Source organism: Acipenser ruthenus, chromosome 21, assembly GCF_902713425.1.
Source record: "Acipenser ruthenus chromosome 21, fAciRut3.2 maternal haplotype, whole genome shotgun sequence".
Taxonomy (NCBI): domain Eukaryota; kingdom Metazoa; phylum Chordata; class Actinopteri; order Acipenseriformes; family Acipenseridae; genus Acipenser; species Acipenser ruthenus.
This window is the reverse complement of record NC_081209.1, coordinates 27,801,074-27,825,401: the sequence shown is the minus strand read 5'-3', so window position 1 is coordinate 27,825,401 and position 24,328 is coordinate 27,801,074. Positions and strand designations below refer to the sequence as shown.

The window sequence follows — 24,328 nt, the reverse complement described above, 5'->3', positions numbered from 1 at the left end:
AAAAGACCAATAATTTACATTTAGCCTAATGTATTGTTTTAATGTTTATTGGTAAATAACAAAAGGCAAATCATATTAACTTATATCACAGGATAAGTAACTAAGGGTAGGATTCATTTGGTAGGTTTCCTTTTTATTTCCAGTTTTGGGTTCATTTACTCTGAAACAAAGGGGTTTCCTTCCTGTTTTTCCTTCGTTTTGCTCAAGCAGTCAGCCTCCCTGCCTCCCTGCCTCTCTGCCTGTCAGCCTGCCTGCCTGCCTGCCTGCCTCCCTGCTCCAAAACATGAAATCCTCTAAAGGGAAGGGCTATTTCTTTTATTTCTTGGCGCACTGCAAACAGCAAGGCTGGGGAATCACCATGGTAACACGGAAAAGCTCTGTGAGTTTTGGGTCACATGGCCTTGCTGGCAAAAGACCTTTTGGGTCTGATTGAGGCAATTTGATTCTGAAGAACGAATGGCTGCTTCTGTTGCTCTGCCCATTGTGCAACTAGACTCCCCCCCAGCCACCCCACCCCCCTAGCTCGGTGTCCCAAAAAGATAGAAATAAGTTAGGTGCTTCACTTCTAATTAATACAACATATAGAAGGTTACCTTTTTGGCAATGTTGCTTTTCAGATTTACCATTTTCAGATTCATTTGGTAAGCTCTGATTTCAAATCATTGTTTTGTGTTTCCTTCAGGGCATTTAAGTGTTTTTCCCCTCCCCCTTAGAGGTAACCCAAAGCAAAACAACAAGACAGTGTTGTGGGTTCAGCTCTTTTATTATAAACAGTATTACTGCACTCCCCCCCACCCCCCCCCCCCCCCCTCCACACCCCCCCCCCTACCCCCAGAAAAGCAAAGAAGATGAAAGCAGAATAGAGTCACCAAGTGCTTGCAAACCAGTTCAGACCAGAGCACACAGAACAGAGCCCAGAGCCAGGAGCCACACTGCGGTGCTGTCAGGTGAGGGCTGTGTGGGGGCCAAGCTCCTCCCTGAAGAGAGAGCGAGAGAGACAAGGGGATCACTGACTGGTCCACAAATCGAGTGACAGTGCCTACTGTAGTTAGATTGCAGTTTAAAGGTTACAAAATATAACTGTCTGTTGATTTAAAATCATTTAATACTGGTGCTCGTAAAAAAATAAAATCATAAATATATGTGTACACAAAGTTCAGATTGGACTTCTCCTTTAAGATCCTTGATGCAGTTTCAACACTCATCCACAGGATGGCACTGCATTATATGGTATACCATTGTGTAAAGGGAGTATACTTTGTCATCTCCTCTTATCCTGATCTACCTCCCAGCAGTGTATAAAGGGAGTGCCCTTACCCCGAGGGTCCTGCATTAGCTCTCCTTCGTACTGCGCCATGGCGACGGCCTGGCTCTGATCACTGCTGAGCTCCGCCCACTGAGCAGGGGTCACCGCTCCTGCCTGCTCGGGGGTCATCCAGGACAGTTGAGCCGTGCTCAGCACCACCTGAGAGGAGAGAGAAGGGCTGCTCACTCAGATCTGCTGGCTCAGGCACTAAACAGTATCACCCCAGGTCTTTTGCCTTATAATATATCCCTGTACATACAGTATATTGTCAATTATTTTGTTTTGCTGTTGTAACAGGGTGTGAACTGGCAACCCCGCACACCGCAAAGTGAGTGTCTTAACCACTATGCAAAAGAGCCGGGCTCCTCTGCTCATCTCACCGACAGGGGACAGAATCCGTAACGGCACAGCATCACACAACACTGCCCGCTACACTCTCACCATTGACATTCTCGCCTGGATTTTTTTTTTTTTTATTGGTAAAATAATTTGAGACTTAAATAAGACGTATTGGAGTGTCTGTGAAATGGCATTCAGGCTGACATGTATATAATGATTTATGAAATATTCGATACAGTAACTCCAAGAAGCTTAAGCTAAAAGCTCAGCCTGGGGACCTTGGCTGTGGTGTTTCTGCCTTCAGTGAGAACTAGTTCTGTTGCCATGGAGATCCCATTAAAGAAATGCCCCCTAGATGACTTTTTTTAACACTGCTGCCAAAAGATTCCTTTAGACGTCTGACAAAGAGAATGACGTGGACACTTTAGGGCTGTTTAAAAAACAAATAAAACAGCCAGCCGCTGGTATATTTCACACACTGGGAATTGTTTTTATACCAAGAGTGTTATCAGGGGTCTCAATACACATCAAAACTAGAACAGCTGCTCCATTTTATTAACACGTTTCTGAACAGAAACACGCATCAAAACGAATGCAAATCAACAGGATTTTTGCACAGAGAAAATAGGAGGCACTTTTTTACACAGAGAATTGTGGGAGTCTGGAACCAACTCCCCAGTAATGTTGTTGAAGCCGACACCCTGGGATCCTTCAAGAAGCTGCTTGATGTGATTCTGGGATCAAAAAGCTACTAACAACAAAACGAGCAAGATGGGCCGAATGGCCTCCTCTCGTTTGTAACCTTTCTTATGTTCTTAAGTATCCAGCCGGTTCAAATGACCACAAATCTGCTTAATTAGGTTCATATCAGTTCTGTCTACAGTGAAATGTAGCGTTGAAGGGACTACAGTTCAGGTCCATATAGAGGAGGGATACTTACTGCCAGTTTGCTAGGGGCGATGAGTGCAATGGCTGCTGGGGTCAGCCCCTCCAGCTGCTCTCTGACCAGGGAGGATAACACCATGTCCGATAAACCAGCTGAAATCAACCAGGAAATCATTGAGAGCACTGTATCCTTTGTAAGGAATAAGGGAAGTGATTATAACCATGTGCTGCATGATTATGTCTCATGATAATGTTTAAGCTATATGTATTGAATATTGGAATCAATTTGGGAAACTAACTCATTTATAAACCTGGTATCAGTTTCCTTACACCTTTAGAAGGGTGTCCTGGGAATCCAATACAGCACTGCAGTCAGGTACCAGACAACACAGCCACACAGCTGATATGAATAGGGCCCTTTAGCTAATGCATGTATTGATTCAAACCGATGCAGCACAGTATGTAACTGGTCCATCAGAAAGAGGATTTATACTATGACAGCTGATAGACACACGTTCTTCACTGTCCTCCAGATTTTGACAAACTCCCAATTTGACATCTACCTGCAAGGGTCCCGATTTCAGTGAAGACCTCTGGGCCCCACTCGCTGACCGGTCCGAAGGCTTGTGTGGTCATGAGCCGTGTGGCCAGAGTCTCGGACTGCAGCTCCGAGCAACGCAGGGGCAGCTCACCCAGGAACAGGGCCGCCGCACTGCCAGGGAGACGTGGGTGACGGCAGGAGTAAGGGTTAGGTTAGGGTTAGGCCCTGACTGTTATCTGCCAGAGAAACTGCTTTTTGTTGTTTAATGTTCAAGGTAATGGCTGGGTCAGCTGAATCCTCAAGTATCTGTTGAGGCATTGCCCACCTCCTGCCCAGATCTCGTGCTGACTGACCTGAGAGTCCTGGGGTCGAAGCATTGCCCACCTGCCCAGAACTCGTGCTGACTGACCTGAGAGTCCTGGGGTCGAGGCATTGCCCACCTCCTGCCCAGAGCTCGTGCTGACTGACCTGAGAGTCCGGGGATCGAGTCTGCCCATTTCGGACGGGGACATTCCGCAGAGCAGGAACCCGAGAGAGGCCAGCTCGGTCACACCCAGGCCCTCGACCGTCTGGCCACTGCTCCGCAGGAAGTGCAGCACTGTCACTCTCATCTACAATAGAAACACACCTCTTTATAGCAGCACTGCCACTCTCATCTACAATAGAAACACACCTCTTTATAGTTCCTACTGCATTCACTTCAAACTCGGGTCCCAATGCGCCACCCCCGAACAGGCTGTGCCAACGAGGACATGATCAAGTATTTTAAAACATGCAATTGCTTTCCACTGGAGATAGGAGAGAGTGGGTGTGTTAGAAAGAAGGCCCTCTAACTCAGAAAGCTGAAACTAGTCTCCGCTTGACACCTAAAAGTACCTGTTTAGGGCTCCATTCCTCCATCCCTCCCAGGTAAGCCAGGATCCCCAGGTTTGACAGGTCCAACTCCTGCAGCTCCCTCTCACTCAGCTGGGTAACTATGCAGCCGAGCTGCAGGATCTGTTCGGCCCTCATGGTTTTGACTGGGCCGTAAATCTGTCGACAGACAGCAAACACAGCAGTCTGGTCAAGTCTAGATGCATTTCCTATGAAGTTGAAATCTATTTACAAGAACACTAAACTATGTGGGATGTCATTTAGACTAAAGAGAGCCTGGCAGTCGATTCCGTCTTCATTACAGTGATAGATACGATGAGTGTGCCCACCTGTTTGAACTTGGCCCACACTGCCCTGCGCTGCTCCGAGCTCAGCTCCCGGTCCTGCCCTAGGGTCTCCACACACTCCCTCAGCTCCGGCTCCAACATTCCCGACAGCTGAGCCGCGCTCCAGGCTGCTGGGAACGTCCCCTTGATATCCGCACAGCTTGGAATGGGATCTGGGATACACAGAAAAAAAGGGGCTATTAACATTGGAAACCATTTCAATAGTGATACAAAAACAGATTCAAAATACCCAGTGTACTGTACACTGTCAGTGAGTTAAAATGACATCTTCAATTAGAAATTGAGATCGGTCACATCCATCAGTACAGGTGACTGTAGTCCTCACCTTTCTTGTTCTTCCCTCCTCTGTGGACGATCCTGGCGACCAGACTCTCCTTCTTTTCTCTCTCTCTGTCCATCCTCATGCAGGCCCGGCCCACCTCACTGCCCTTCCAGCGCCGCTGAGCATCCAGAACCTGCTCCACAGAGTGAGGGCTCACCACGACCTGACAAGCACACGCACACACGCACACAGGCTGTGTTAATGCAATCAAAATAATTACACGTAATTGAACAGCACGTCTTAGCAGAAACTCTAACACAAGCAGACAGGAAGAGGACACACAGACATAAATGCACAGTACAGACATCAGTTCAGAACATTTTCAGAGAGCTTCTTACCGTGGGCAGTCTGTGTATCTCCTGAGGAGACAGTGTGAACAGCAGTCTCCCAGCATGCTCCATCTGTGCCAGCGTCCAGCCTGACGTCTCTCTGCAACACAGGAAACCGTCTGAGAGCAAAGCCTTCTGGGAAAAGAGCTACCCAGTGCAGTTCTAATACAGCTTACTATGAGGAAATTGTGCTCCACTTACCCCAGCATGCCCCTCTCTGTCAAGAGCTGCCCAATCTCTGGCAGGGCGTCCCGCGGCAGGCAGTACCCCTTCACCTCGTCCAGGCGCAGCAGCAGGGCCTCGCGGTGCACCCCCAGCACACCCAGGTCCAGGAAGGGGAGGAGGGGCCCCAGCAGGTCCATAGAGACCCCCGAGATCCCTCCCTCTGGGGGGACACCCTGCAGAGAGAAGGGGTTCCTGATCAGGAGGACTCATTATCAATGGGCAAGCTCTGTTCCTGCTGGTTGTCAAGCAAGATATTGTCACCCTCTGAACTGAAGCACACAGTGCCACCAAGAGAATGGACCCTGGAGGCAAGTGTATCGGTGAAGCACGATGAGGGGTTCTCTCCCCAGCGGGAGAACACACTCACCAGAATGAGCCGGGCCTTCTCTGCCAGGATGCTCTGCTTGTGGGGTGGCAGCCTCAAGAAATCAGGGAAGTGTTTGGTGATGTGCTCTAGGATGGATGCCAGCGTTGCATTGGACAGGCTCTCAATCATCCTTACACTGGGCAAAAATACAAGCGTGATATCAACATACCAGAAACAGCAGGGGCTCAGAGCTGAGGGGCAGGGAGGGAGGCAGTGTGGTCTAGTGGTTAGAGCTGAGAGGCTGGGAGGGAGGCAGTGTGGTCTAGTGGTTAGAGCTGAGGGATTGGGAGGCAGTGTGGTCTAGTGGTTTGAGTTGAGGGATTGGGAGGCAGTGTGGTCTAGTGGTTTGAGTTGAGGGATTGGGAGGCAGTGTGGTCTAGTGGTTTGAGCTGAGGGATTGGGAGGCAGTGTGGTCTAGTGGTTTGAGTTGAGGGATTGGGAGGCAGTGTGGTCTAGTGGTTAGAGCGGAGGGACCAGGATGCAGGGTGCTGTTAGGTCACAATCACGTCCACTCTGCTCCACTGCAAATCAATGTAAAAAAGAAACCTTTCTTACGGTAAGTCTGCAGAGAATTGTGGTGCCAGCTGGTCAAGATCTATTACTGGTCTCTTCTGGATTTCCTCAATGATACATTTTCTCTGAGGACAAAACCAAAGGATGTATTGGAATAAAGTGGAAACTGTTTCTCTGGTTTACAGGCCGACTAGCGCTAATGCTAGGAAAGACTGAGGTCACTACAGATCTACTTTACAACAGTGTTCAATAAACACACCAAGTATGCTGTTCTCAAAGCTATTAGTAATGTAATATTCTACTTGTCCTTAATTCAATGTCATGTGCCCAGTGGATACAGGAGGGTTCAGTCTCCAGCACTCTGATAACCAGAGGAACGGTTTTAAACAGTAACAGAAAGCACTGAAGTGCCCTTCTTCTCACCAGACTGGCCCGGACCCCTCCTGGCAGGTCGCTGAGGAATCGGAGCAGCTCTGTGAAATCAGAATCGTTGGCCCAAAGCCGCAGCCAATCACAGCCCAGCCCGCCAGCGATGTTCCCCAGGGTCCTAGAGCCACACGTAGTCAGGGAAACACAACGCAGAAGCATCACAGAGAATTTAGACAGAGAGTGAGCACGTCCACAACAGGGTCACAAAGCACAGGTTATATTATTGACTGTAAAATATACAACAACATATAGAGAGAGAAATGAAGTGCCAGTAGTGGGTAAGCACATGTGTAAACATGCAGTCTTGTTTAGTTTGGATCAGGGCTCTCTGCACTGCATGCTGAGGTTCTGCTGTCTCTGTACTGGGCTTCCTGGGTGTGAAATGAACTGGTTGTGTTGCAGTGCTGGGAGAAGTAACTAGGCAACCTTGATCAATGAAACTGAGGGCTTGTTTTTCACTCTTTTGTCAGTGCTGGAGGGACAGTTCACTTTGCTTTACTTACATAACTGTTTCCTTGGTAAGATTGGAAGACTGAAGGGTTTTCCTGAGAAGGAATTGAGCCTGGGAGAAAAAAACAAAAACCAAGAGAGTTATGGACTGCTACTGCTGCTCGTGACAATACAAGATACAGACAGTGTGATTGAATATGCTATAAATCCAGGCCGACACATTGCTTTTCATGCATAGGATACCTGAATTGCTGAGCGCAGCAGAGAGATAGACCTCGATGAAGAAGCAGGTCATGCAATCCCATTAAAGCAAGGGCTTAAACTGAATCCTTTAATTAGAGAGTATTCAAATAATTTTCCACAGTTGTAAGAAACTGTATTATATATATATATATATATAAACAAATGCAGGCAAGCTGGAGGTAAATTTAAATGGCGCTGCGCTAGGCAGTCAGTTCCAAGTGTAGTACACGTAGTAGATACTGAAAACAAAAAAAAAACTTATGAAACACCAAAGGAAAGGAGAAGCAACGTTATCTTCTATCTGCAGTTACTTTGGCAAGGACAAACGTTATGGTTTATGAAAGTTTTACCGCAACTTTTAAAAGTCTGTAAAGTAAATCCGCTGACCGGTGTTAAAGAAAGCTGAATTTGTTGTGTGGAAATAACGAACCCAAAGATAACGTGCAGAGTGATGCGAATGTGCAAATATCTGACAAGTGGATGGACAAAAGTTTATTGCAGATAAAGGCAATCTATTATGTGGACCAGTAACACAGTGAAACGTACGTTGCTTATTCTGTGTAGATGGAAAACAACACGAGTGATACCAGTCTCTCAGATAATAAATGCATAATGTGATTTAACAACTGGTTGTTGACAAAGAAGATCGCCGCCAACAACTAAAAATAAAACTTCCTCTCAGGAGGAGAAGCAAACCTGAGATATAAAGGAGAACGTTGTTTGTAGCCTGAAAAGAAAAAAATAACAAAGTCAAAGGAAACACGCAGACAAATGGTTTATAGCGCGTTTTATTCTGAACTGTTTATTGAGGCAGCTCTGCAAGGCACAGCTTTCTGGAACCAGCAATTCAGCCGGGTTGGATGTTTTAAAAACACAAGTGAGGAACTGCAACCTGAAACAAAGAAAACACGTTGGATTACAAATTCTTAAAAGGGGCAGGCTGAATAATTGCAGGTACGAGGACAGGTACTCACCTGACCTTCTTCTGCTGACAACAAGGGGGCAGCACTGGGACCACACCACACACAAGCTGCAATCCCCAGCTCTCCACTAGGGGATCCTACTTACCTTCCACACGAGCGCCCTCTGTGGGGGGGATTCAACGGAACCTGCAAAAGGAAGAAGCCAGTTAACCTTAAGCAAGGCTACAAACAGTGAACTAAAATAACAATAACTTCACTTGCCTTTGTGGTGATCCAGGGGTCGAGCTCCCAGTGGCAAGTCTGGGAAGTGCAGTCTCAGCTGTGTTATTATTTGATGAACTTTTAGTTTCTTTGATTATTGAATAGTGACGTCTGTGGTCCGGCCGTCTCTGTCCTCACACTATACTTCTTCGGCCATCCTACACTCAGTGAATCCCTACCTTTCACAATATACACACACACAGACACGTCCACGCAAAGCACGCCATTGAAATTACACTCAGCTGACTTGAAACGATACTGCCCCCTAGTGATCACACTCTTTTGCTCATTTAAGGTACCAGCAGTAAACTTCTTGCTAGGACTCAAGATATATTCAGCTTGGAAAGGATGGGGTCATTTTTTGTGCCATGTTTTGTTGTTTTTAAATGCATTATATCCGAGTCTATCATGTAACCTTTAGGACTCCAAATACATGACTTATTCCTGGTGACAAAGGCAACTGATCCAGAAAGCACTGATCTGCAATATGAAATGTACAGCTCAAATGCATGGTGTGATGTAGGTTTTATGAAGAGTTACTAACGGCACCAGAGTAGTGCTTCACAGCAGTACCTGTTGCGTTGACCAAGGCAGGTGCCTGTAGAGGGCGCTGTTTCTCAGGACTGCTGCTCCGTCCAGTGCCAGCTCCTTCAGGGGCACATATGGAACCAGGCAGCTCATCTGAGGGGGCCAGCTCTGAGAACCGTTCATCAAGGGCTGCAGACAGCAGGACTACAGTTACAACAGCACACAGCTGGCAGCAATGAATGAATAACATACTGTAAATGAACACTGTAATAACAGAGGGACACATGGCTAGCGCAGAGTAACATCATAGAATATGGTACCTAGTATTGTCAACGCAAGACCAGCAGATTTTAATAAGTATACATACCTGGTGGACATGTAAAGCATTACAGCTATGTAATGAATTACTGTACTGTAGTTCATTTTCCTTACACAGAAGTAATGGAAGATTGTACAGGTTGTTGTGCACTGATCCGAACACAGACCTTGGCTGGCTGATCTGAAGGAAGGAGCTGGACTGCCCTGCTTACCCGGAGCGAGTCCAGCGCTGCAGCTCTCTGTGCTGGGGAGAGCTCGGACAGCAGGGATCTCCAGCAGTCACAAGAGGCGCCCCATGGGCTGGGCGGAGAGAGGGTTCGCAGCACTGAGGGGCTGAGCCCAGAGCGCAGGGGGCGCAAGCGACACAGAGAGGCAATGCTGAGCTGGAGAGAGAGACAGTGTACAGACTGAACAACGGGAGACTGGAGAGAGGCCAGGAGAAAAGTTCAGACCATACAGTACTTACATTTGTATTCTGAATTATTTCTGTCAAAAGCTGAAAGGCCTAAAACAAAGAGAAGACATATTTGCAGTAAGTCAGGAGCAGCATGCTGGCACACAGTACAGTACTGAAGTAAAATGAGTAACATTGAGAAGACTTTGACAGAACTGGAAGCTTGCCTCAAGCTCCCCGCTGAGCGGTTCCGACTGCTTGTCTTACCTGTGCAGGGGGAAAGTCTGCAAGGTCTGGGTCCGCCAGGACGTCCAGGAGCCGCGGTGTGGAGAGTGACTGCAAGAAGGAAGCTCCGAGCTGGGGCAGGATCCCATGGAGAGAGGCCAGCTCTGGGGTGGTCAGGACGCTGACGTTGAGGGGTCGGAGAGCCAGGAGCAGCCAGTGAGAGAGCTGCGGACAGAGAGTGCTACCGTAAAGCCTGGTGTAGAAATATACAGAAAGACAGACAGACAGACAAACCAATGGGTACATGGGCACACTAACAAACAGAGACAGAAAGACACAGCCAGGAAGACAGACAAGGCTGACAGGTTTGATGCTTTACAGAGAGACATGCAGACAGACAGCCGCTGTACAGAAAGACTGATTGATTGATAGAGGCAGTATGATAATGCAGTGCCTCTCTCACCCTGCCGGTGGCGCTGGTGAGCCCATCAGACACGCACTGTAGCAGGCGCTCTCTCAGCGGGCTGGGCAGGGGCCGGGCTGACAGGAGGGGCCTCAGATCCTCTGGGTTCACAGAGCACAGCAGCGCCCCCAGCCTGCGAGAGAGGAGAACACTGCAAGGTGAGGAATTTAAAATCAAGTGGTCTAGTACAGGGTATCCCAAACTTTTTTATCTGAGGCCCACCTGTTCAGCTGCATCAGGCACTGCGGCCCACTATTAGCACTCCTGGGAAAATGTCAAATTAAAAACACTGTATATGTTTAAACCTGTAACTTTATAAATAACCCTAATCTAAACTGTCCTTTATTCATTTGAATAAATATTGTGAAAGATGGAAATGACATAAAATATGCACTGAGTGAAAAAAAAAGAAACACTTTAATTTTAGTAAATAAAATAAATTGCAAAAACTAAGCAGACGTTTATCAAACCTTTAAATTAGGCAGCTTTGTATAACTGAACATTTTTGAAATGCAGTTCTTTTTCTTGGTCATTAAACAAGAAGTGCATGTCTTATTATTCCCATTCATAAATACCTGAACAGGAATCACTTTGAGTAAAACCAGTCCAGTGTGCACAAATACATAACTTAAATCCGAATTTCTGAACACTGTGTAACGAAAACGTCCAGCCGTTACCTCTCACGCTGAACTGTCATGCACACAAAAGACGAATGCGCACAATAATGAAACGAGAGCCTTGCACAAGTTACTTTTTTCGCCACTACTCTGTGCAAAAAAATACAACTTGCAAAATTTAATTCAGTTGGCTTTCAACATCCCCCCTCCACCACCCCCCCCCCCCCCCACTCACCCCCAAGAAAAAAAATAATCGGAGCGCAGCTGAGCCATTAAAGAAAAGAAAACTTATGAAAATAAATCCATCTGCAGCAAAATTTTAATTAGCCAAGAAAACATTTTAATAAATCAATTACCGGTATGTAACAAGATATATGAGTCTGATAAATAACTTGATTTAGTTACTATTCAAACATATATCAAAGTACTCACTATTTTAAATGTTAATAGCTAATTAGTCACAAAAACGTATTCATCCTAGGCATCAATTGAATTTTTAAATGAATGTTATCAAATACAAAAAGTATGAAAACGTTTCTACAAAAGAAAAAAAAAACGTTCCAGCACCTCAAAACGGAGCCCACGTCACTTTTTTGTTCTTTATACTTTGCAAAACTTATTCGTGTTGCGGCGCAACTTTTGCGGGGTTTGGGAACCCCTGGTGTACATAGCAAATGCATATAATAAAATACAATAAAAATAACTAATATGTACTTTCCGAAATGAACAAAGCCTGTAGCAAGGTAAGCAATAACACTTTAAAGGGATTTCACCCCAGTATCTGCTACAGAAACATGATGCCTGAGCAGTAAGGATCACAGCAGAACCTGCATACAGAGGGCGCTCTTGTACCTCTTCACATCGTCCGCAGTCAGATTCCTCTTCTTGTTGAAGACTGTGCGCATAAGGTGGTGTCCTCGTGTCGAGTCCAGGCTGCTGTTCCCCAGCACCTCCACTAGGGGGCTCAGCTGAGAATACACATTCCACGTCTCACTAAAATGGGCATTTTCAGCTTAGTATTCACACATATTAGAAAGTATCTATCTATATTAGAAAGTGTCTCTCCTTCTTGTATCTATCTATTCCCTGAGGGGCTCAGTCTCCCTCTTCTTCTCCTACCTGCTCTGCTGTGAGTTGCTGGAAGTGGGAGAGTGGCAGGTGTGGTAGGAGTGGCAGGATGGAGCTCAGGAAGTATGGTGGCCATGAAGGGACCTCCCCGAACAAGTGGGACTGCAGCAGCCTCTTGATGAAGGCCCGTTTCTGTGAAGACTTCATTTCAGGGCTGTGATCTCGGATCGCTGTCAAACTGCACCTCCATAGAACAGAGAAATGAATAAATCAATCTGGAAACTCTTGAGATTTCTCACACACATGCAACATGGCCAAGTAATTCACAAGAGCTGCGTGCAGCGGTGGTAAGACTAAAACAAAAGACAACCGTGTTGGTCAATATTATAACTATCACAGTCATAGCTATCCCCTTAAACTCACTGGGAAATGCAATGATGATGTTTGAATAAATAAATAATAATTCAAAGAAGTAGGTTTCTGCCTGTAGCTCGGACTCCAAATACACGCCAATGGCAATTACTCACACGCTGTCGTTGACCAATAATGAGGCTGGGAAGCTCATGATGTCAGAGACGGACATGAAGGGGATGAACTGAGAGAGGTCGACAAAGAGGTCAGGGGTGACGCGGGGAAACTTGTGGATGAAGGCTGAGGTCATCGTTTCCATGGCCTGCTCATCCTGCTGCGAAACCTGAGGGGTTAAAGGTTAGAGGTCAGTAAAGGTCAGGAAGCCAACACCCATGCTGGTTTGAACACATCGCAAGCTCTACAACGCTGCAAACTAATAATGAGCAACAAGACATCCATTGCCCACCTGCAGCTGATCCCAGGTTTGATGCATATGGGAGAGAAATCTCTTGACAGCGTCGTTCTCGGCTGACATCAGCAGTGTGCGAAAGTTGTCCTGAGGCATCTGCAGGTACTCCTGAGGAGGCAGAAACAGAGACAGTTCAACATACAGCATGAAACACAATGGAAATGAAGCCAGATTCACAAGCATAAAACACAATGGAAATGAAGCTAGATTCACAAGCATGAAACACAATGGGGATGAATTCAGATTCACAAGGATGAAACACAATGGGGATGAATCCAGATTCACAAGCATAAAACACAATGGAAATGAATCCAGATCATTCTGCTACATGACCAAACATTCTCCAACGTCTGAGACAAACTGAAATACAGGCCCAGTTCTCCTACGATCTTTTCTGATTTGTAACTTGACCGAATCACTTTCATGTCTCTCTCTTCCTCCAAACAAAGATAGACAGACATGTTCTTGTCCTTTACCTGGAAGAGGACTCTGAGAGCTGACGAGTTGTGTTCTCTCTGAATCAGGTCCCAGAGCACAGGCTGTCAGAGAAGGGAGGAGAGGAGAAGAGGATCAGAGACATGAGCCAAGCTTGTCATTCATTCATTCTTAATGAATCAATAAAGACCAAACACAAGCAATATCCAAGAACTAACAAGGAGCTAAACATCTCCCCCTTGCACAGGAATGCAAACACTGCCACGCAATGAAAAATGTAACTAATCACAAATTAGTTTGTTTTGATGGAATAAATAAAGCAGGGGTAAACAGTTATTTTAGTTTAGGGCCAAAATTCTTGGTTACAGCAAAGTCAAGGTTTTACACGTGTTGTCGGTTTGAGAGTTCTTCACTGGGTTTAAAGGAGTTTTTGGAGGAACTGTCTCATTTTTACTAGTCTGCCTTCTTTACTGATTTGTTACTGCAGGAGTTCTTTCCCTGCCATAACCACACTATTGTATTCTTATGTGTCTGTGTTAGCAGAGCCAAACATTGTGTTTCACCATTACAAAAACAAAGCAAACTGTAGCAAACAAAACTGAAGCACAAGAAGAAAAAAACAGAACTGAAAAATCACTGTGCTTTTTCATTCAAGTGAATTTAAAACAGACACATTACAAATATTAAAAAAATACAGTGATTTTACATTGAGTACGTTTATAAATCGGCTATTACTCGCAGTAAGTGAGAGAAGTGGCAGGTCCTCAAGGGCCTTGAGTGACAGCTGATACAGAGACGCAAAGATTTACATGAGTCAGAACAGGACGCTGATCTTAATATTAATAATGCTCGTCTTGGAGAATGAACATCCGCACACATCGTGTGACCTGCAGATACTTAAGACAAGAAACACTTTAACTGCATGTGTTGTAAGCCTGACTTGGAACGCAGAATCTGACAGTTTTAATCTCCAATACAAGCAGCATGCTCATTGCTCAGTTTTGCACACAGCACATTTTGGTGGATGGTGGAATGATGCGATATCGGTCATGGACGGGTTCTGTCCGTTGCTTGCAAAGTGAAGTTTCGTACTCACTAGTAGTTCAGTACGGTACCATAGTGTGTGCTTTCACTGAGTCAGGAGAACCAGCAGTAACACAAATACACGTTGACTCTGATGTGTTTTTAAAAAGAGCATTATATTGTATGTTTTACCCATAATATTTTTTAATCAGCTTGGAAAAGCTACTTAACAAAAATGGGCTTTGTAGCACCAGTATTTGTCACTGTTTCCTTGGTGTTTGTGAAGTGCGATTTTCTGAACTCGTACCATAAGGTATGATGATTGTATCTTCCTTGTGTACTTTCAAAGAAATTACTAATGATGGTTGTTTTATTAGCCATAGAGAAGGGATGTGTTGACGCCACAGCAGCCACTTCATTTGAGCTGCTAATACTGTTGACTTGTACATTTTTTTTTATTAATAGCTCACACTAAGTATGTGCTACTTGCTATCACAGCGACACCTACTGTACCACACAGATTGTCACATGACTTGGAGGTCCAGTCAAAATGTAAAGATTGGTATCCAGGACACTGTTCTAGACTGCTGTTGGGTCATGCATTAAAAACGTGAATCAAATCATCAAAGCACCGTATTGGATTAGCATCATATTCATACAAGATATCCATGGGGAGTGGGGGATGGGACTCACACTGAAGCAGCTGAGCAGGTCCTCTTTGAGGGTGAGGTTCTGCTCGGTCTTCAGGAACACTCCCACAGTCTGGAGCACGCTCAGAGAGGCATTGGGGCGGAAGGTGGCCCAGAAGGAGGTGTTGTCAAGGAGACTGGAGAGCAGGATGGCCTCTCCCAGCACCTGCCTCACCTCCCTCTCCCCCTCCTCCAGCCCTGCGGACAGAGCCACAATGAAGTCGACCACACGCAGCACGTAGTTCACACTGCCGATCCACCCGTGACGCTCCTCCACGGCCCCCTCGCACTGGCTCAGCTGGTACAGCGCGTCCAGGAGGTAGGGAGCCGGGTTCTGGCACAGCTGGGAGGAGTCAAAGTCATAGGTGGCGGGGAGCATGTCGAAAATCCTGTGCAGAAAGCACCTGTCGTCCTCTGGGTTTGCTTCTGGGTCGGCGCAGTAGCCCAGGAGCCAAGGGTGAGAGGTCACCAGGAGGTGGTAAAAGGTCGTGTTTCGGCAGATGTGCTCCCTCAGCCCCTCTGCGCCCTGGCACTGCTCCAGCAGCGTGGCGTTACCAAACGAGCCAGGCGGCCAGCTCCGGTAGTCACAAGTCTCCTTGATCACGTTAACATGAGAGGAATTCTGACGGCTTTTGGAGCAGAAGTTAGCCGCCCAGCTGCCTTCTTCCAGCAAGGTCACGTTTCCACAGAGCGCCCAGATCAGCACGGAGTCGTTGGGCAGGAAGCACCTCCTGAAGTTCTGGACGCTCAAAGCCCCCACCCCGAGGTGGGTCAGACAGTCCTCGCTAGCCTCCGTCCCCGAGTGTTCGCTAACATTGCCGGACAGCTGGACACAAAGCTCATCGATGTTTGACTGGTTGTAGGTGTAGTAATCCTTTACTGCAGCGGCCTGTAATGAGAAGCACATTGCAGGTGTGATTCATACAGTGCAGTTCAAGGGGTGTGCAAACTGCTTCACCACTGAGCCTAGGAAGTGAAAGCAGGTGTGGGTACCTGGCTGTGGGTGCGCTGCTGCCAGAAGGAGGAGTTGGCACAGACGGTGTTGTTGAACTCGCTGGTGAAGAACTCGCTGCACACCTGCACCCACAGGAAGTCGTCCTCAGCTGCGGAGAGGTACCAGGCAGCGTCTGAGCAGGTGGCTCGCAGGTCCAGCCCAGCCTGGCCCGCCTCAGGTTCCCTGGCACTGCCGCCCCCATCGAAGAGGTTACAGTACAGGAACACTGTGAAGTTAGACACCCCGGTGAGCCCGGGGATCGAATCATTACAGGCTGCCTCCAGGATCTCTGTGGGGAGCGGGAAATCAGCCTCTCCTCCCTCCTCCTCTGGGTTCAAGACCCTGGGTCTCCCCACAGCTCCTCCGTGCTGCCGGGACTCCCTCCTCGCTGCCCCCCTCTTCGCTTCCCTCCTCCTCGCTCTCCCCTGCCTAGCTGGGCTACAGGACATGAAGGGGGGTCTGCTGGGTAGACCCTGTGAGGTGAAGCCGAGAGCCTGGGCATTCCAGGTGATGTTGTTTCTGATCCCCCTGCCCAGACAAAAAGAGACGCTCTGTTTCACTGTCTGTATAGCACATGTCTGTCTGTCCAGTGGCTCTGATCAGCTGTCTGTGGATCTGTGAATCACGTCTCTGTGTTACTGTATTGGTACAGTATGTCTTTTTGTATTGAATTTTCAGTATTTCTAGAACTCTGTCTATACACCCAGCTTCTTCTATGTCTGTAATTCGGAGCTGTCTGTCTGCCACTCCTAAATACACATTTCTGCTGGTTTGATTTCTTTGGAAAGAAAGAAAGCCCTGATCAAGGTAGAGAGACATTGAACATGAACCTACAAGCAAGTCACTAATTATATACTATTTAGAGATTTGAACAGTCACACTATTTAGTCGCGCTGGCTGTGCGTAGCAGCTAGTCTAAATTATAAATAAACACTTACCACAGAAGCAGCTGTCTTAAGTCACCTAAAAAGAGACAAGAAATGATGAATGAGGAACTTGCTTGTGGATTTGCACAGACGCTTGGAGCTTACAGGCCAACGTGAGGTTAAATGTGGAAATGTGGAAAAAGTGTTCTGTAACTTCCCTTTGTAAGCTGACAATTGGGGTTGCTGTAACCACATCGCTCGAATACACAATGCCTGGGATATTGTGTTACTGAGACTGCTGAGAGAGTGAAGGAGAAGGGACTGGATGCAGAATAGGGTGCATAGCAGTGAGTATCTGTTCAGGGATCACAGAGGCAGTATCATGTTGTTCATTTGAGTAAAAGGCATCATTTATATTATAAATGGATACATTACTACAAAGCTTTTCTGCAACATATAGGTCCACACTGTATTGTGTGTCACCCCACTTGCTTATTGTGATGGTAACTTTATAAACACAGAATGGCCAATAATTGCAAACCCTTCAGTTCAAACGCCTAATGGTTTCATCATCCACCTTTCACACAGGTGCCAGCTTCCTCCACTGCAGGTGGCACAGTGGATAGGGCTCATCTTGCTGCAAACTCCTCATGGACCTCAAGGAGCAATAAAGCTCAAAGCTCAGAGCAGCCTCATTTCAGCTTGTTTAAATATTCAGGATGCACCCTGAGCTCATTAGATGTTTACCAAAAAATTGGGCATGGACCATTAAGTAGGCCAATAAGAAATGTTACCATGGTAACTGTGCAGTTTGCCACACTTTACACTGAAACTTCTTTGATCTTGATTAATCACATAATCATGCATTACATTACTTAGCAATGATTTACCATACATGTCTGTGCTTCACCATACAGTACATTCTGCCTATTATTACACTTTATTATTGAAGAGTGATCTAGTAAATGAAAATACAAACTTGCCTACTGAGCACTTCCCATCACGGTCTGACTTCGGAACCCCCACAAGGGCCGAGACATCCCCCAGCAGCGACACTGTCACCCTGGCAACCTTCCTCTTCAGGCTGGCATACACCGAGCTGCCCACCCTGCGCAGCAGCCCCCGCTGCAGCCCGTCCAACCGCTGCCAGAGGGCGGGGTCAGGCTCCCCCACAGGCTCCGCCCTCTCCGCCTCACTGGACTGTGAGAGCGCCTGGAGGAGGAGCGTCTGCACGGAGCCCAGCCCCCTGGAATCGGGCTGGCTTTGACTGCTTGCCAAGGGATCCCCCTTGAGGGCCCCCGGGAGCACGCTGAAGGGCTTGAAGCGCTCGAAGGGGGGCGAATCTCCCTGCGGGCCCCCGCTGCTGCCGATTCCCGGGAGGAAGCTGACGACCGGCTTCCAGTTCCGCGCCTCCATGAAGCGGAAGAGCTGCTGCAGCCAGTCCAGGTTGAAGCCGCAGTCTGTGCGTCCACTCAGGGCACACAGGAAGCCCTGCATCCCGGCGCTGGCCTGCCCGTAGGTGCTGCTCACCAGGGCCTGCAGCGCTGTCTCCAGCAGGGCGCTGATGGTGTCCCAGTTCTGCCGGAGGAAGGCCAGCAGGGGGCGCAGCTGCTGCCTCTCAAAGAGGCTCATCACAGTCTGGACCAGGCCCAGCAGCCCATCCCAGTGCTGGCTGCCTCTCAGAGACAGGAAGAGCTCTAGGATCCTGAAGCTGGGCCTGGGGGGCACCTTCTCTTCTGTAGGGTCCAGCCCCGCACCCCCCTCTGGCTGGAGCAGGGAGTACAGCATGTTCCCCCAGAACTGCTCCCTGGCCTGGTCCGAGGGGAACGGGCCTGCGCCAGCCTCGGGATCCCCACCGCTCCCTTGTAGGTACATGGAGATGTTGTAGAGGAAGCCTGAGAGGTGGTTCCGGTCCAGTGGGCTGCTGGGAGGGGACAGGGGGGGCGGGAGGCTCATGCTCTTCCTAGGGAGCAGGCCCAGGATGTGAAGCCCGTCCATGATGTTGCTGACCACGGTCTGGATGCGTCGACCCTGTGGCCCAGCCAGGGGCTCCTGCTCTCTGCGGGGGTCCCAAACTCCCCCTCTCCTCCACAGCGAGGCCACGTCCTTCCACACCCCCACTAGCTTAGCTGATCTATCACCTGAGGGGGCATAATACGGTGGTAAATACAACAGTACCACAGCCATAGACAAATCATCAACAAGCATGGTGGACAATCGCACAATCAATGGGGATTATTTCCTGTCCTCCTAACCTGAGCTGTGAACAGGCTCTTTGAGTAGCAAGACCACCAACAGCGGGAGCAGGACAGCCATTCCTCTGTGAACACGGGAGCTCTCCCTACAGCGTCACCTGCTGGCTCCTCCAGTCACTGCCACATGTCACCACCTGCAACACACCTGCCTGTCATTACTGGTAGAGAAGCCACAATTTCATTTCTTTAATTCATAAAAATAATTGTGTCATTGACTTTCATACTAGTAAATGCAAGCAAGCAACACCCTGCTGTGGACCAAATCATTTCCAGTTATTGACACGTTATATAAGTGTTAGCATTATCACCATATATTGCATTCTATATGCAATTAGCATCTATAGAGAGATAGATAGAAAATCATTTAAAAGTGTGATTGTAGGGGAAATCATAATAAAAGAGTGCATGTATTTCATTTCTTATTTCCCTGTTTTCAGCATACGATTGTGTTTGTTTTAATTTAAGTACTGTAAATATATATATATATATATATATATATATATATATATATATATATATATATATATATATATATATATATATACAGTACTGTGCAAAAGTTTTAGGCAGGTGTGAAAAAATGCTGTAAAGTAAGAATGCTTTCAAAAATAGACATGTTAATAGATTATATTTATCAATTAACTAAATGCAAAGTGAGTGAACAGAAGAAAAATCTAAATCAAATCCATATTTGGTGTGACCACCCTTTGCCTTCAAAACAGCATCAATTCTTCTAGGTACACTTGCACAAAGTCAGGGATTTTGTAGGCATATAGTCAGGTGTATGATTAAACAATTATACCAAACAGGTGCTAATGATCATCAATTCAAAATGTAGGTTGAAACACAATCATTAACTGAAACAGAAACAGCTGTGTAGGAGGAATAAAACTGGGTGAGGAACAGCCAAACTCAGCTAACAAGGTGAGGTTGCTGAAGACAGTTTACTGTCAAAAGTCATACACCATGGCAAGACTGAGCACAGCAACAAGACACAAGGTAGTTATACTGCATCAGCAAGGTCTCTCCCAGGCAGAAATTTCAAGACAGACAGGGGTTTTCAGATGTGCTGTCCAAGCTCTTTTGAAGAAGCACAAAGAAACGGGCAACGTTGAGGACCGTAGATGCAGTGGTCGGCCAAGGAAACTTACGGCAGCAGATGAAAGACACATCATGTTTACTTCCCTTCGCAATCGGAAGATGTCCAGCAGTGCCATTAGCTCAGAATTGGCAGAAAACAGTGGGACCCTGGTACACCCATCTACTGTCCGGAGAAGTCTGGTCAGAAGTGGCCTTCATGGAAAACTTGCGGCCAAAAAGCCATACCTCCGACGTGGAAACAAGGCCAAGCGACTCAACTATGCACGAAAACACAGGAACTGGGGTGCAGAAAAATGGCAGCAGGTGCTCTGGACTGATGAGTCAAAATTTGAAATATTTGGCTGTAGCAGAAGGCAGTTTGTTCGCCGAAGGTTGGACAGCGGTACACGAATGAGTGTCTGCAGGCAACAGTGAAGCATGGTGGAGGTTCCTTGCAAGTTTGGGGCTGCATTTCTGCAAATGGAGTTGGGGATTTGGTCAGAATTAATGGTCTCCTTAATGCTGAGAAGTACAGGCAGATACTTATCCATCATGCAATACCATCAGGGAAGCATCTGACTGGCCCCAAATTTATTCTGCAGCATGACAACGACCCAAGAGATACAGTGAAAGTCATTAAGAACTATCTTCAGCGTAAAGAAGAACAAGGAGTCTTGGAAGTGATGGTATGGCCCCCACAGAGCCCTGATCTCAACATCATCGAGTCTGTCTGGGATTACATGAAGAGAGAGAAGCAACTGAGGCTGTCTAAATTCACAGAAGAACTGTGGTTAGTTCTCCAAGATGTTTGGGCCAACCTACCTGCCGAGTTCCTTCAAAAACTGTGTGCAAGTGTACCTAGAAGAATTGATGCTGTTTTGAAGGCAAAGGGTGGTCACACCAAATATTGATTTGATTTAGATTTTTCTTCTGTTCACTCACTTTGCATTTAGTTAATTGATAAATATAATCTATTAACATGTCTATTTTTGAAAGCATTCTTACTTTACAGCATTTTTTCACACCTGCCTAAAACTTTTGCACAGTACTGTATATATATATATATATATATATATATATATATATATATATATATATATATATATATATATATATATATATATATAATATAACACGTCAGTCTGTTGTCTCCCTGTTTTCAATAACATAGAAGAAAATGTAGAAATATTGTGAATAAAATAAATTGCAAATACTTGAAACTGTTAGCATTGTCAATTTGAAATGAGTGTGTGTTTATAAACTGAAGTTAGTTCAAAGTGCAAAGAGTTAAGCCTGGCTAATTAGCGCACAGGCTACAGGTACAATGGTACCTTCTAGTACTCTGAATAAACATGACATCTAAATGAATAAGCAAACAGTACTTACAGCTCATGGCTAGATGTCTCCGCTCACTGCGTTCCAAACAGCATTGCATTTCTGTCTCACTGGGAACGTTAATAAAATGGACTTGATTCTTTTTAAAGTAGATGTTTTCAAACTTGATTCCCCTTATCCGTCAGGATGCAGGACGGTGCCAGGTCCCTGTCTCTGTGCGTGCTACCCTTCCCTGTCCTGCTCTCTCTCTCTCTCTCTCTCTCTCTCTCTCTCTCTCTCTCTCTCTCTCTCTCTCTCTCTCTCTCTCTCTCTCTCTCTCTCTCTCTCTCTCTCTCTCTCTCCCCGCTCTGGAAGCACAAAGGCCGTGGCTTCAGGTTTCAGCCTCTTCGCACATCCATGTACCACCTGGTCCTCCATCCCTGAGCACAGACCACTGACTCACAGGTCTTGTCATTTATTCATAGGAACCATCAGTGCAAGTACACGTCATCTCAAGTTATCTTGTCTTGTTAGTGAGTGGGTTAAATGGCAGGCCTGGAACCGAAGCTTTGTTTGTCAGAGTACGGACCCCCTCCACAGCATCGGAGTCAGAGCAACAACCGGGCCCTAACAGATTAAGGGGGCTGGAATGTGCAACAAGGTTGAACACAGTACTTTAGTTACTTTTGATTGTAAGGTTCTTTGAGATGGCTTGCAATCGCCACAAGCAATCACATTTCGAGAGCTGCTCTTTTTATGGATGCTAAATCAAGGGCTTATTGAAGGCGTATTGTTAATGCAGTGGTTTGGTCTGGGAGTGTGTTCATACATCTTGAAGACTGACTGACTAACTGTTATGGATCTTTAAAATCCAATCATCCAATTCGAATCTACTTAAAAATCCATCCCACTCTGCCCTTCACGGAGAGCCAGTTGATTCCAGTTTTTGTATCGCTCCTCAGCGCTTTCGTCCTGTGTAACTTTGGAAAGTGCCCTTGGGAATATTGCTTGTCTCATCCTGCCAGGGCACAAACACATGCCTTTGACATGAGGACAGGGACAATCGGCCCCTTCAATGGGTCACAGACCCGTCTCTTTATTTGTCTGTCTGCTGTCTGAGAGGCTGAAACCCGAGCGTTGCTGGTGAAAGGACACCCCCCACCCTATCGGCTCTTTAATCATGTGTCACTGTCGCTTGATTGTGAACAATAAAGTTCTCCTTTATTATTGATGCCGCAGGGAAGAGCCGTCACTCAGCAGCCCGGGGCTCAGTCAACTGAAGGAATATTAAATGGGAAACTCAACACCTCGGCCTACTGTCCCTGTCCCTCACAACACACACCAACCTGGCACTGGCAATCTCTTACTTACCGGGTTGCCATGGAGATGCGGCCTTCCTCACTTCCCCTTAGCTACCAATAGAGGGCAGCGTGGAGGCTGTCTTTAGTCAAGGAACAAAAAAAGGACTTGTGAATGCATGTATTTATCTAAGAGAGTAAAAAGGCCAATAGATATTTACTTCCAGGATCTTTGTAACAGTCCCCTTCTTTAATAACATCAACCTTCTGGAAACTTTCTGCTTAGAAGTGGGAATGAAAGTCATTCAGAGAACAAGGGGGTTGCAGTGCTTGATAAAGTAGAATAGTGTTTAATTAAAGACTGTACAAGTCCTTCTTAACATTCGTAGGGCAGGTATTCCATTGTAAAAAGCATAGAAAAGTGTAATAAAGTAACGGTGCTGCACATGCAAGCACAGCACAGAGCAGAGACGCTTGGGAAAGAAATCATGGAAAAAGCACAGAAAATGAATGACAGACTACGAAATGAACTGGAAACTGGAGGTGTTAGAACTCACTCATCAATCAATATTGCGGGGAAGGCTGCCTGCAGTTTAATAGTTAGGCACCGAGTCCCACAGGTGGCCAGCAATGAATGAGACAATTCCAATGAAATACTGGCAATTTTAATACAGCGGGATATATATAATTCATCTTAAACAAGTTTCTATTCCTTCTGTGTGTGTGGACCACAGCAGCTGTATCTGAGTCACATTCAGATCATATACTTCCTCTTTACAAATGATTCACAGAAAGAGAAGGGTGGCGGTACAGACGAGCAACGCAAGTGACATGCGAGGGATTAGAAAAAGCAAGGGTGTCACGTTCTGACTCCTCAAGTTCCGTCCATGCTTCCAGACGATCCCTGAGAGGATAGAGCAGCACTCTTACAAACCGCAGTGCTTTCCAATTTTGTCGGATGCTGTTTTTGGAACGACTGTGGCTCTTAGAGAATGTCATGTGAATATAGGTGGGAGGGACAGCATTGTAATCCCAGTGTATTAATCTGTAAAAACCTTTGCAGAACTATTCACAGCGTGACCAGCGATGACAACACAATGCATCTGAACCAATATTGCACAGCTCTGATGATCTGGCAGCACACTGCTGTGGTGGCATGGTACTGCAATGGATTGCAATGTGTAAGAGTTCATATCATGCTGATATTCCTGATAATATGGGGGTTCACTGTAGTATTATTCTGTCAATGGCTCATTCCATGCTATTACCATTATAGTCTCACTGGATTGTCAGTGAGGATTAATGCGCATGTCTTGGCGTTTCCTGCTTGAAATAAACCTCTTCTTATATACCTAAAGTAGAGATACTTCATAAAAGTTTGCAGTCCAGCACCATGACTACAGTCATGCATCTGTATAGAAATACCTCATACCGAGAGGCAAGAAACACATGACTGGGGTGGAGTGGTGGTTAAGCGTTTACTGTGATCTTATCAGGCAGTACACATCTCCTGTTATCTCTGCCCTCTGCCCCCATGGCTCTTCTGCTGTTTCATTGCAGCTTTTTCAAATGAAAAACACCCAAGCTG

The 24,328-nt window shown here is 46.4% G+C and overlaps 1 protein-coding gene and 1 long non-coding RNA gene across 2 annotated transcripts; both read right to left on the bottom strand.

Moving 5' to 3' along the window:
• Window positions 1-833: 833 nt before the first annotated feature.
• LOC117428341 (stereocilin-like) lies at window positions 834-18,791 on the bottom strand. Its single transcript, XM_058995644.1, has 28 exons — window positions 17,777-18,791; window positions 16,866-16,890; window positions 15,927-16,455; window positions 14,938-15,822; window positions 13,263-13,325; window positions 12,784-12,894; window positions 12,494-12,660; window positions 12,018-12,204; window positions 11,751-11,866; window positions 10,282-10,414; window positions 9,861-10,043; window positions 9,666-9,704; window positions 9,412-9,582; window positions 8,927-9,070; window positions 6,980-7,038; window positions 6,471-6,594; window positions 6,090-6,172; window positions 5,535-5,670; window positions 5,144-5,340; window positions 4,952-5,042; window positions 4,617-4,776; window positions 4,274-4,443; window positions 3,948-4,103; window positions 3,540-3,682; window positions 3,094-3,242; window positions 2,586-2,683; window positions 1,318-1,465; window positions 834-977 (listed from the first exon to the last, which is right to left on the bottom strand). Exons 1-28 carry the CDS (start codon window positions 18,789-18,791, stop codon window positions 889-891), a joined length of 5,571 nt encoding a protein of 1,856 aa, XP_058851627.1. The 3' UTR covers window positions 834-888.
• A 3-nt stretch (window positions 18,792-18,794) lies between these two features.
• LOC131699156 (uncharacterized) lies at window positions 18,795-21,654 on the bottom strand. The gene is made up of 3 exons (XR_009308062.1): window positions 21,515-21,654; window positions 19,049-19,182; window positions 18,795-18,934 (listed from the first exon to the last, which is right to left on the bottom strand). It is a non-coding gene; the product is annotated as an uncharacterized LOC131699156 (long non-coding RNA).
• Window positions 21,655-24,328: the final 2,674 nt, after the last annotated feature.

What these genes read in the sequence shown, in the direction of transcription:
- LOC117428341 (XM_058995644.1), bottom strand. Translation starts at nt 18,791, where the DNA reads ATGGACGGGCTTCACATCCTGGGCCTGCTCCCTAGGAAGAGCATGAGC. An exon ending in AGCAGCGCACCCACAGCCAG is followed by an intron (nt 15,823 to 15,926) that starts GTACCCACACCT and finishes TTCTCATTACAG; the next exon opens with GCCGCTGCAGTAAAGGATTA. An exon ending in CTTACCAAGGAAACAGTTAT is followed by an intron (nt 6,595 to 6,979) that starts GTAAGTAAAGCA and finishes GTGTGGCTCTAG; the next exon opens with GACCCTGGGGAACATCGCTG.